Source organism: Vipera ursinii (assembly GCF_947247035.1).
Source record: "Vipera ursinii genome assembly, chromosome: 2".
Classification (NCBI taxonomy): Eukaryota; Metazoa; Chordata; class Lepidosauria; order Squamata; family Viperidae; genus Vipera; species Vipera ursinii.
The window spans coordinates 106,982,497-106,993,169 of record NC_139513.1 but is presented as its reverse complement, the minus strand read 5'-3'; the positions used below and the strand labels follow the sequence as shown (position 1 = coordinate 106,993,169).

Below are 10,673 nucleotides of genomic sequence, written 5' to 3'. Positions count from 1 at the left end.
TTGCCACTTTCACCCACTAATAGTCCAATCATTTCCTTCACTTTTTCTTGTTTTTTACATGTTGAAAGAAGCTTTTTTTTGTTATTTTTGACTTTGGTCGCAAGCCTTAGTACATTTTGAGTCTTAGCTTTCCTCATTTTGTCTTTGCAGGCTCGGGCTATTTGTTGATATTCTGACTTAGTTACGTGCCCCTCTTTCCACTTTCTATACTTGTCCTTTTTATCTTTCAATTTATCAGAGAATTCTTTATACTGGTTTCTTTTGAGAGCTGTTATTTTTCCTCTTCGTTGGTATTGTGCTAGACTGGGCTTTTATTATCTCACTTTTCAAAATTTCCCAAGCTTCTTGCGTTGTTTTCCCCTTCCCAAGCTCTAAGTTTATTGAAATTAGCTCTCTAGTTTGACTACATCTAAAAAAATCAGAGAGATGGGGGCTGTTCAGTAGCTTTATCACTACTACGCATAAAACTACATATTTTAAACACCATACAGTAAGAGCAGATTATTTATTGTAGGGCGGTTCCTGTCTTATTCAGCATCAGCTTGAAAGGAAAGGAGGCAGTAGCGTACAGAACAGTACTACGCCTCCCTCTCTACCCTCCCTCTCTCCGTCTCCCTCTCTACCCTCAAGAGAAAGAGGTCTTTATCGCAAGCGCAGACTTCCGCGGAGCTGAGAACTACATTTCCCGTCATGCTAAGCGAGGTCCCCCCCTTTCCCCTGCCGCCACTCCCCCCTCCCTCTAGAGCTGGTAGACGGAGGTTGGCTGGGCCGGTCCCGGCAGTGGCCCGGAGCGGGCGGGCATGGGGGGCTGCCTCTCCTCGCAGGCAGCTGATGATCTGTCGCTACTCAACGATTCTACCGGTGATGGGGCGAGTCTTGGGCCTGGAGACCCAGCACCCCTCCCTGACCCGCCGCCCCCCTACCAGGTACCGCGTGGGGTGGGGAAGGGAGCCACGAAGCCCTGGGGCTGATGATGCTCCCATGCTCTCGCCAGTTGGGGTCAGCTTTGAGTAACCCGCGAGGGGCTGGCGTGCAGACGAGAGGGAGGAATTCGGGTGACATTCGGGAACGTCGCGACTCGGGGGCAAGTAACGCGAGATGGACTGGGGGGTGGCCGGAGCCATGATGGAGAACTTGACTCGGTCCATGAACTAGACCACAGGTAGGCAACCTCGGCTCTTTTATGACTCATGGACTTCAACTCCCAGAATTCCTGAGCCAGCTTGGCTGGCTCAGGAATTCTGGGAGTTGAAGTCCATGAGTCATAAAAGAGCCGAGGTTGCCTACCCCTGAACTAGACCGTAGAACATAAGGACAGAGGTTCCTGCAGTGTTGACCCTCTGCTCATTCCGCAGATGCTACAAGGATGAGTTCATTTAGTGAGGACCGGCTTTGTTGCACAGCATTGACCATGGCTTGGAAACATGGTTTTAAACTTGGGGTGGCTCTTAGAGGAGGCTTTTCTTATGCAGTTGTGGTTCTACCTTGTTTGGGAAAATTTAGACTCCAGAAAATGACGTCGGCTTGTTGTAACCTTCCTGTGTTTTCTCATTACTTCCTGTTTTACCCCCTTATTATTAGGGTGTACCTTTTAAGGAGAAAAATATAAAATATCACCTGCACAATACTGTTTTTGTGCTATGAACCATCAGTGTGGAAGCTCCCTTGGGTGAAGAGAAAACTATTGCCTTGTTAACACTTGGGCCGCTGTGAGTATAGGCCAGTCTATATTTGGACTCCTGTAATTACTCTTCCTGATCAGAAAAAGAAATCCTATGAAACATAAATTAATGGAATTAAGCTAGGTAATGGTCAATATTCTAAATAAAGAACTGGGAACTGTCATTCAGCTATGGAAAAACACTAACTTATTACAAGAAATGGAAAGCTGTTGGAGTAATTTTTTAGACAATGTAATGGACCTTTGCGGTGGGGGCTTCCAGATAAAGACCACCTAGTACCAGCTAGTAGGAACTGTGCAATCATTTTGTCTTTTATTTTTTTTTTAATATATTGTATGTATAGGGGAAAAAGGAAGTAGAAAACACAGGAAACCCAAAGGTGATTTTTCAAAAGGCAAATGGACTTTGTTTTTCCTTGAACATGTTTCCCTTCTCATCCAAGAAACTTCTTCAGTTCTGTTCAGTTTCAAAGAAAAACACAAGTCCAGTAGCCTTTTGGAAAAGCACTTTTGGAACAACCGTGACCTGGACGACTGAGACTTTCTGCATACAAAACACAGAAAAGTTACAAAAGAAAGCTGCTACTGGATTTCCTGTAACATGAACGAGACAGGAAGAAAGACAACAAATACACACACACACACACACACACGTTCATCAAAGAATCAGGCGTGACTGCAACTGCATGAATATATATTGCTAGCAAACCTAGGTTAACATATCGAATGGTCTGCACTGAACTCATAATCAGCATAAAATACTCAACATGCAGGCTGTTTATGGACTAAGGGATATTGTGGAAGTATAAAACACAATAAAAAATCTGTTTGGAGGAAGAAGGGAACAGCTACACTAACTTTACTGTCTTGTTGAGTGAAAGCATTTGATCTTTTTCATCTATGGAGAGACAGCTTTTTACTTAAAATTATATGTGGAGATGTAGGTGTCTAGGGTATGAGGAAGAATGGGAATAGATTAGGTCATTTCATTCAAATTAAGATACACCTTTCTGTCACCATTATTCCCTTATACGTGGTATTTGGAGGCATGATGCCTCTGACCCACATGTAATGTTGAATTTTCATAAAAACTGTCCTCCATGAATTTAGTCAATCCCCTTTAAAAAGTGTCAAAGCTAGTGGTTGTGTCACCTTCTACAAATTATATATTGTATGAAATATTTGTTTTTTCTGTCTAAATCTCTTTCATGTCAGCAGCATTGGATGACATGGTATTGGTAAGGCCACACCTGAAATACTGCATCCAGTTTTGGTCACCACGATATAGGGAACGGTTGCTGGAATTGGGTATGTCTAGTTGAATGAAGAGAAGGGTGAGGGGTGACATGATAGCAGTGTTCCAATATCTCAGAGGCTGCCACAAAGAAGAGGGAGCCAAGCTATTCTCCAAAGCACCTGAAAGCAGGTCAAGAAGCAACGGATGGAAACTAGTCAAGGAGAGAAGCAACCTAGAACTAAGGAGAAACTTCCTGACAGAACAATTAACCAGTGGAACAACCTGCCTCCAGAAGTGGTGAATGCTCCAACACTGGAAGTTTTTAAGAAGAGACTGGACAGCCATTTGTCTGAAATGGTATAGGGTTTCCTGCCTTAGCAGGGGGTTGGACTAGATGACCTCCAAGGTCCCTTCCAACTTATTATTATTATTATTACTCCTAAATGGTGTCTCAAAGATGCTTTTTTCACGAGGCACCTGGACTTCCTTGTTTTTTCTTTGAAGACCTTTCACTTCTCATCCAACTCAGAGCTGAAGAAGCTTCTTGGATGAGAAACGAAACATCTTCAAAGAAAAAGATGCGGGTTGTGATATCTGAAATTAATCAGAAAGAAATGGATAGTTGTCGACTATTGTTGATTCAGGGTTTGAAGCTATGAAGAAGGTTAAAATTTAATGGCTACAACAGTGGTTCTCAACCTTTTCTTCCCCACAGACTCCCTTTAAATGCCTTTTGTGGCCACAGACCATGACCACGGACCACCAAGACTTAAAATTCAAATCATAACATTTCTTCAAGCTTTCACAGACCTACTGCAATGACATTGTGGTCCCCTACAATGTACTGGGTTACAGTACATGTTAATTCATGGTTACTTGATTCACAGCTTACTCAATTGACTGGATTCATACAATACACTAAACCATCCATTTAATTATGGGTCATGTTCATATTACATCTTATGCCAAAAACTAACCATTCCCTTTAAGCAAGGCATGAACAATTTGTGCAGTAAGTAGCAGGGAATGGAATAATGCAATAACTCCCTTTACATTGTTTATAGTGGATGTTTAAAAAGAGACTGTACATGTGAGTAAGGATTTACAAGGACAATTCAACATTCAGCTGAAATAAATAGGCAGAGATTAATAAAGACTGATGTTTAAAAAGACGAAACCCAAGCCAGTTCTGTGGAATTCATTACTGCATAATTGTACAGCACAGATTCCTTTTTTTAAAAAATACATTTTATGATCCCGAGGGTTCAAATGCAGCGGTTGTGTATGTCAGCCTTTTCCAGCTTGTTACCTTCCATAATTATTAGGCTGTGTCTCCCATGATTCCCCAAGCCATGCTGACTAGTATTTGTGGAAGCTGTGTTCCCATATGTTGAGAAGACATCAAGTTACGTGTACCACATGTTGACTGCTAGTGTATAGTTGCTTTTGATATTCTTACTGTGTAAATTTTAATTAGTAATTATTGGACCAACTACAAAATTAAGCTGAATGTTGACTTCAACCAGCATTGTAATTCTTGTGTCCTCCTGAAATTTTGAATGGAGTAGTGCTACTTAGGATTTCTGTGTACGATATAGAACATTTTGTGCTTGTTTGTTACCTAATTTGCCTCATAAGTTCAAAATAAAGTGATTCAGGAAAAATGCACTTATTAATACCAGAAAGAAATTGGGAAATTATCTTTGTATGCTAATAAAATCAAAATGTTTGCTCTAAATGCAAGACTAGAAAACAAGTAGGGGATCCACTCATTAGTGGTGAATTAATGGCTTGCATGGTTCATAACAGATGTGTGTACTATAGAAAAAAAGGAGCTTTTCTGACATTTGAAACAGCTGACTGTCTGAAAAGCTTCAGACAGTCATTAGAAAACTTATTTTAGCCCATCTGGCATACCACAATATTATCTTACAGTCCAGCCCTCTTGTGTCAAAACGATAAATAGCTGTATGTGTCCGTGTAGGATTTCTCTGGATTATTTTCATTTGTTACCGTGGGAGCATGTTAAAGGAGTATTTTAAATTTTTTAGCAATCTGAGAGAAAAGGGAATTGTTGCTTGTATTATGACGTGTAATTATGAATCCATGTAACAAGTTACTTATGAGAATAGTAAATGTTCAGCCACACTGTTGTCTGACTTTCTAGGATCACACTCCAATTCCAGTGTATCATCCAACGCCTAGCCAGGCACGTCTTGCCACACAACTAACAGAAGAGGAGCAGATCCGGATAGCTCAAAGGATTGGACTAATTCAGCACCTTCCTAAAGGAATATTTGATCCAGGCTCAGAGCCATCAGAAAAGAAAATCAAAGAGTATGTTTCCATGCACAATGCTTTAAATGTATCTTGTAAAGTCAGAACAAACCTTGAAAATATTATAGTAATTAATTGCTAATGAATGCAATAATATCCTTTAGAATTTACTGACTTTATGCAGAAATGGCCCTCCCAAATGCGACAGAAATATGCTGTGCTTTGTTTTTATTAATTTATTTACAATATTTATATAGCTGTTCATCTCACCCAAAGTAACTTTGGGCAGCTTACAAACTTTTCCTGCTTTGTTTCTTTTAAGAAAACAGATTACTGCTTCCCTAAAGAAAAACTGCACTTAATATAGGCATTCTGCTAGATAACAGAGGATGTGATGCGTTGTGAATCTTTCCAGAAATTGTACTTAAGCTCTTTATTCCCAAAGTCATCAACACAGCAGTGCTTCATTATAGGTCTTATGCTAAACTCTTAATAAATTATTAATTACAGGTAATTCTCAATTAGTGACCACAATTGGGAGTAGCAACTCCATAAGTAAGCTTACAGTCGCTAAGAGTAAAATCATGTGACTGTGATGGGCTTACATTACTTTTCATTTGGTCATTAAGCAAATCACCCCAGTCTTAAGCAAGACATCACATGACCACAACTTCCAATTTTACCTGCGTATTCTCCATTAACTACTTGTGAGAAGCCAGTACTGAAGCAAGTCAATGCTGATCATGTGATCACTGTACATTGTAATGGTCAATAATGCATGCCGATTAGAAAGTGCCCCAATGGTGATTGTGTCACCATGGACATTGCAACAGTTATAAATACAAGGATTGATCAAAAAGCTGTTTTTTATATCATCATCATTTTGAATGGTGACTATACAAGGCAGGTAAGGTAAGTGACAACCACCTGTAATGAGCTGCATGTTTCTGAACTTTCTCTGTTAAATTTGTTGGAGTATAATTCTCATCACGGACAGTCAAAATGATCCAGAAATTTGAACTGTGCTTTTTTTGCAGAACAGTATTTATTTCAGAATCTGAAAACGTGAAGGAAAATTTGATGATGGTATATTTGAAGTGGGGGAAAAAAGCCATTACTACTATTATATATACGTTAGCTTTGATTTCTTAGATATGAGTATACAGTAAGGCATTTTTTAAAAAAGGTAGAATATATTAACTATGGTAATAGGGACTGGGACTGGACATTGTCAAGTGATGTCATAAGGCATGACTTCATGTGACTTAACAATTGTCAGCTGCCAAATCCTGCATAGTCACAGCATCCCATGGTCATGGGAACATCATTTGTGATCTCCTGACAACTTTCCCATTGACTTTGCTTGAATTGTGATCACATGACCAGGGGGACACTGCAATGGCTGCAATTATGAGGCTCCATTGAAAGTCCCCCTTGTTCAGCAAAGTCATAATTTTGAACACTCACTGAGTGGCTATTCAGTGAAGATTATAAAGCAACAAGTTTTGTTCTTAGTTGCTGAAGGTGATGCCCATAGCATAGGCAAAGCAAGTAGTCCTCACTTACTGACTGCCTCATTCATGGTTACACCACGATGAAAAAGTAATGTACAACTTTTGTGGGTCTGTAAAACAAAGGAAAGCTGAAGCAATGTCATAAGCATAGTTGTGGTTTCACTCATTTAATGCCTGAGTTGCCAGCCCTAATTGTTTTTTATCTTACGTTAGAAGATTTCCTAACATATAAGGACCTGTTGTAGAATTACTTACACTTCCCAGTCAGGCTATCCCATTGGAAATGCCTCAGACTGTATACAGGAAGAACAAATTCAAGTTCAAAGTACTATTCTTGGGAGTGGCCTTGGTATCCAGGGTATTTACTAGAGAGATGGCAATGATGGTCCCTCATTTTATCTTAGAATGAATTGTTTATCAGAGTACCTTTTGTAGAGAAACCAATTAACAGCCTGATATTGATGCTTTGATACCTCCACGAGCATGATTTCATGGTGAATTTCACTAAGAGCTCATTCATATTATTAAAGCAGATCACAATCACCAGGAGGGAGAGAAAATACTTGTCTCAGGAGAACACCCTCAAGGTTTGAAAAGTGTAAGGGCTAACCTATAGAAGGCCAACCCTCAGGATGCTGGCGAGATTACAAGGATAATAAACTCTCGATTCAGTACCGTAGGCCCAATTCCATTCCAGATCACTCCAGTTGTTCCTTCCAGCCTAGACCCAATTCCATCTGCACAAGACAATGCCAAGCAAGGTAACCCAATCATTGCATTGGTGGCTAATCATAAATTGGCAGAGGGAAAGCCATTTGGCTTTCTGATCAAATCATCAACAGAAGCTATCCTAATGAGGTGGGGAGCCTAATTCTCAAATAGGTTAATGCAGAAATTATGGTCCCATCATAGTTTAGTATTGTTTACTAACAAATGGAATAAGATTATAGGAATGCCTCTGAAGGCATTTTCACACTAGATAAATTGGTGTCATATGGACAACGTTATGACCAAAGCCTATATGGGATGGCTAGAAATCATGGGGCTTCTGAGGAAGATGTACAGCTACTGTAATTTATTATTTATTTATTATTTATTAATTCCATTTATATCCCGCCCTTCTCCGAAGACTCAGGGCGGCTTACAAGCTTAGCAGTAGCCTTCATTCTATGTATATGCCTGCTTATTAGAGCTTTCACACACACCCCAAGCGGCATTATTACAAAGTCAGCTTAATTGCCCCCAACAATCTGGGTCCTCATTTTACCTACCTCAGGAGGATGGAAGGCTGAGTCAACCTTGAGCCTGGTGGGATGCGAACCTGCACTAATTGCAGGCAACTGGTGTTACTTAAGGAGGCATTAGCCCACTGCTCCACCAAGGCAACAAATATATATCTATGCTCTATATCAGCAGAGATTACTAAACAGTATAACCAATTCATCAGTGCTTGAATTAAGGGGAGTGGATCCTTTACTGAGATGTTTCACTACAATTTACATGAAAATCCCCCTTAGGTGACCTGTTCATAACAGTGAACAACACACAAGTGAAATGTTCTTCCCAATTTTCAGAAAATAGAGCAGGGGATCAGTTTCCTAATGGCCTCTTGATCAGAAAGGCTACCTATGTTTGATTGATATTGACCCAAATTATCTAGAGTGATATTCAAGGTGAATATGCACAAGGTATTGGGTAATTTTTATTCCATTCTGGCCCAGGAGATGCAGTTCTCCACCCAAAAGGGGACTAGTAATGATTGCATATGACATCTCTTGAAAGCACGCTAGCATTTGAAGTTGATTGCCTAGTTACAAACTAGCTACAATTTTGCATCAAGAAATTTAATGAGAATCCAGTTACGACTAAATCTGTCAACTGATTTGGTCTGCTTTTAATAGGTGGTGTAAAATAGTTGTAGTAGTAACACAAATCATAGAAGTATAGAAATTCATACAAAGGGGGCCGAGAGAGGTTTTGCGTATACTCTGTTAATTCAAAGTGTGCTAAAACTGGGTTCCTGTTTCATGGCTAAAGTCAGTTCCAAGTTTCACCAGGCATAAAAAACTACCTGTTTTTCTGCCCCAGACCTTTCCACTCCTAGAGGACTAACCAACACTAAACATCAATAGAAAAATATATATATATATATGTACCTCAGTGTTGAACTGTTGAATCCTTTTCTTGCAGACATTTCATTACTTGACTATGTAATATCAGTGCTAGTGAGACTGGGGTTTCCTCCTGTTCATATACAGTAGCAGCCCTGCCAATGTTGGCGGGATGTATGATGGTAGGTAGGACAGACAGGCAAAAAACTAGCAGAGCACATCTGTGAACACCAACCAGAGCAGTCAGAAGACACAATGAAAATTCCTTAATCTCACAACACATTACCAAACTCAACCATAGCTTCAATTGAGAAGCACAGCATTCTAGATCAAAAACTAAGGAATTCCTGGAAGTTTGGTATTCTGATAAATTTCTGGAACCTTGGTATTCAGCCATCAGTAGACACGTAGAGATAAACCACTTTTACACACCAATCAAAAGAGGCATTAAAAAGGAAACAGAAAGATTAGAACATATCCTCTCCAGCAACCAATACCCAAATAAACAGAGATTAACTCCAGACAAACAAGCAGAAAATAATACTCTAATTGAGGAACTACCAAGGGAAAAAACCAACAACCCCACTAACAGTGGCAGGGCAAGCTATTGCATATAAATAAGGCAAACCCTACACTCGCTAGCACTGATGATTTTACCTAGCGGGGTAGTGAAATATTTGGAAGTAAACAACCAAACTCAAGTCAGCAAACACAACAAAAGTAGCTGTGTGCAGGAAAAGGCACTAAAAATATATCAAACATACTTTACTAGTATGGAAGATTAATAACCAATTTGCTTCCTATAGAGTAGGAATTCTGGAGAGACAAGTTAAACAGTCCATCAGCTAGTAAGCTAGAGTATATTGATTGCTCTGGCATTTAAGCCAGAGTTGGGTGATACCTGCATCAACAGTGTTAATTGCTGTTTTGGATAGTACATTTGTGGTTATTGTGACACTGATATGGAGAATGGGATGGGAGTGGATTAAACCAGTGATGTTCTGATCTCCTGGCTAACAGAGTAAACTAGAAATATAGAACCCTAATGACGTTAAAAATCTTCATTCTTTGTAATTTTTTGTGAGTCTAGAATATGTTGCTTTTACATGGAAGAAAGCAGCATAGATCTTGCAAGTTTCCACCTGGGAAAAATAACAGGGGAACTTTGAAATATCATAAATTAAATTCAGTGCAGGAGGTTGATGTTATACTTTAAAGCTGAATGTATGGCAAAACAATATAGCAGCTAGTCTTTTACAGTTGTATTGAAATTTACCAAGCAGCAAATTGGGCAGGAAATAGAAGCAAGATGGCTGGGGAACCATCTTGCAACCTTTGTATTAGCATTCAGTTTCTCTTTTTACTTCTCTAGGTGTGTAATCTGTATGCTGGATTTTGTATATGGAGATCCCATCCGATTCCTGCCTTGTCTACACATCTACCACGTAAACTGCATTGATGACTGGCTGATGCGCTCATTCACATGTCCTTCTTGCATGGAGCCAGTGGATGCTGCTCTGCTCTCCTCCTATGAGACTAACTGAGGTGGCTTTGGGCCCTGCTCTTGTTCATGCTTCCAGGCTGTTGCTATATTGGGGGCCTGGGATGTGGGACATTATTTGCACAATTCTGGGTACACCAAAGAAACCGGTCCCAGCCCCTACGGACACATGCAGCCAGGCTGGCTGTATTAAAGGATGATTTGTGCCATATTTTGAGTGTTCTATCCAGGTTATGGGGGGGGGGGGAAAGGTTGGAAGGAAACAGGGAACGGCAGAACTAACACTTTCCTTCCACTCTACTCACAATTTAGTTTTGTAGAAAATCAAGATTCTTCTTTGACCCAATTATCG

The 10,673-nt window shown here is 40.0% G+C and overlaps 1 protein-coding gene across 1 annotated transcript; it reads left to right on the top strand.

Moving 5' to 3' along the window:
* Window positions 1–733: 733 nt before the first annotated feature.
* LOC310633839 (RING finger protein 11-like) lies at window positions 734–10,430 on the top strand. The gene is made up of 3 exons (XM_083351753.1): window positions 734–926; window positions 5,086–5,255; window positions 10,193–10,430. Exons 1-3 carry the CDS (start codon window positions 801–803, stop codon window positions 10,362–10,364), a joined length of 468 nt encoding a protein of 155 aa, XP_083207879.1. The 5' UTR covers window positions 734–800; the 3' UTR covers window positions 10,365–10,430.
* The last annotated feature ends 243 nt before the right edge of the window (window positions 10,431–10,673 follow it).

Excerpts from the sequence above, each read along its gene's own strand:
- LOC310633839 (XM_083351753.1), top strand. The coding sequence starts at position 801 with ATGGGGGGCTGCCTCTCCTCGCAGGCAGCTGATGATCTGTCGCTACTC. Across the intron at positions 927-5,085 it reads ACCCGCCGCCCCCCTACCAG|GATCACACTCCAATTCCAGT; the intron begins GTACCGCGTGGG and ends CTGACTTTCTAG. Across the intron at positions 5,256-10,192 it reads TCAGAAAAGAAAATCAAAGA|GTGTGTAATCTGTATGCTGG; the intron begins GTATGTTTCCAT and ends TTACTTCTCTAG.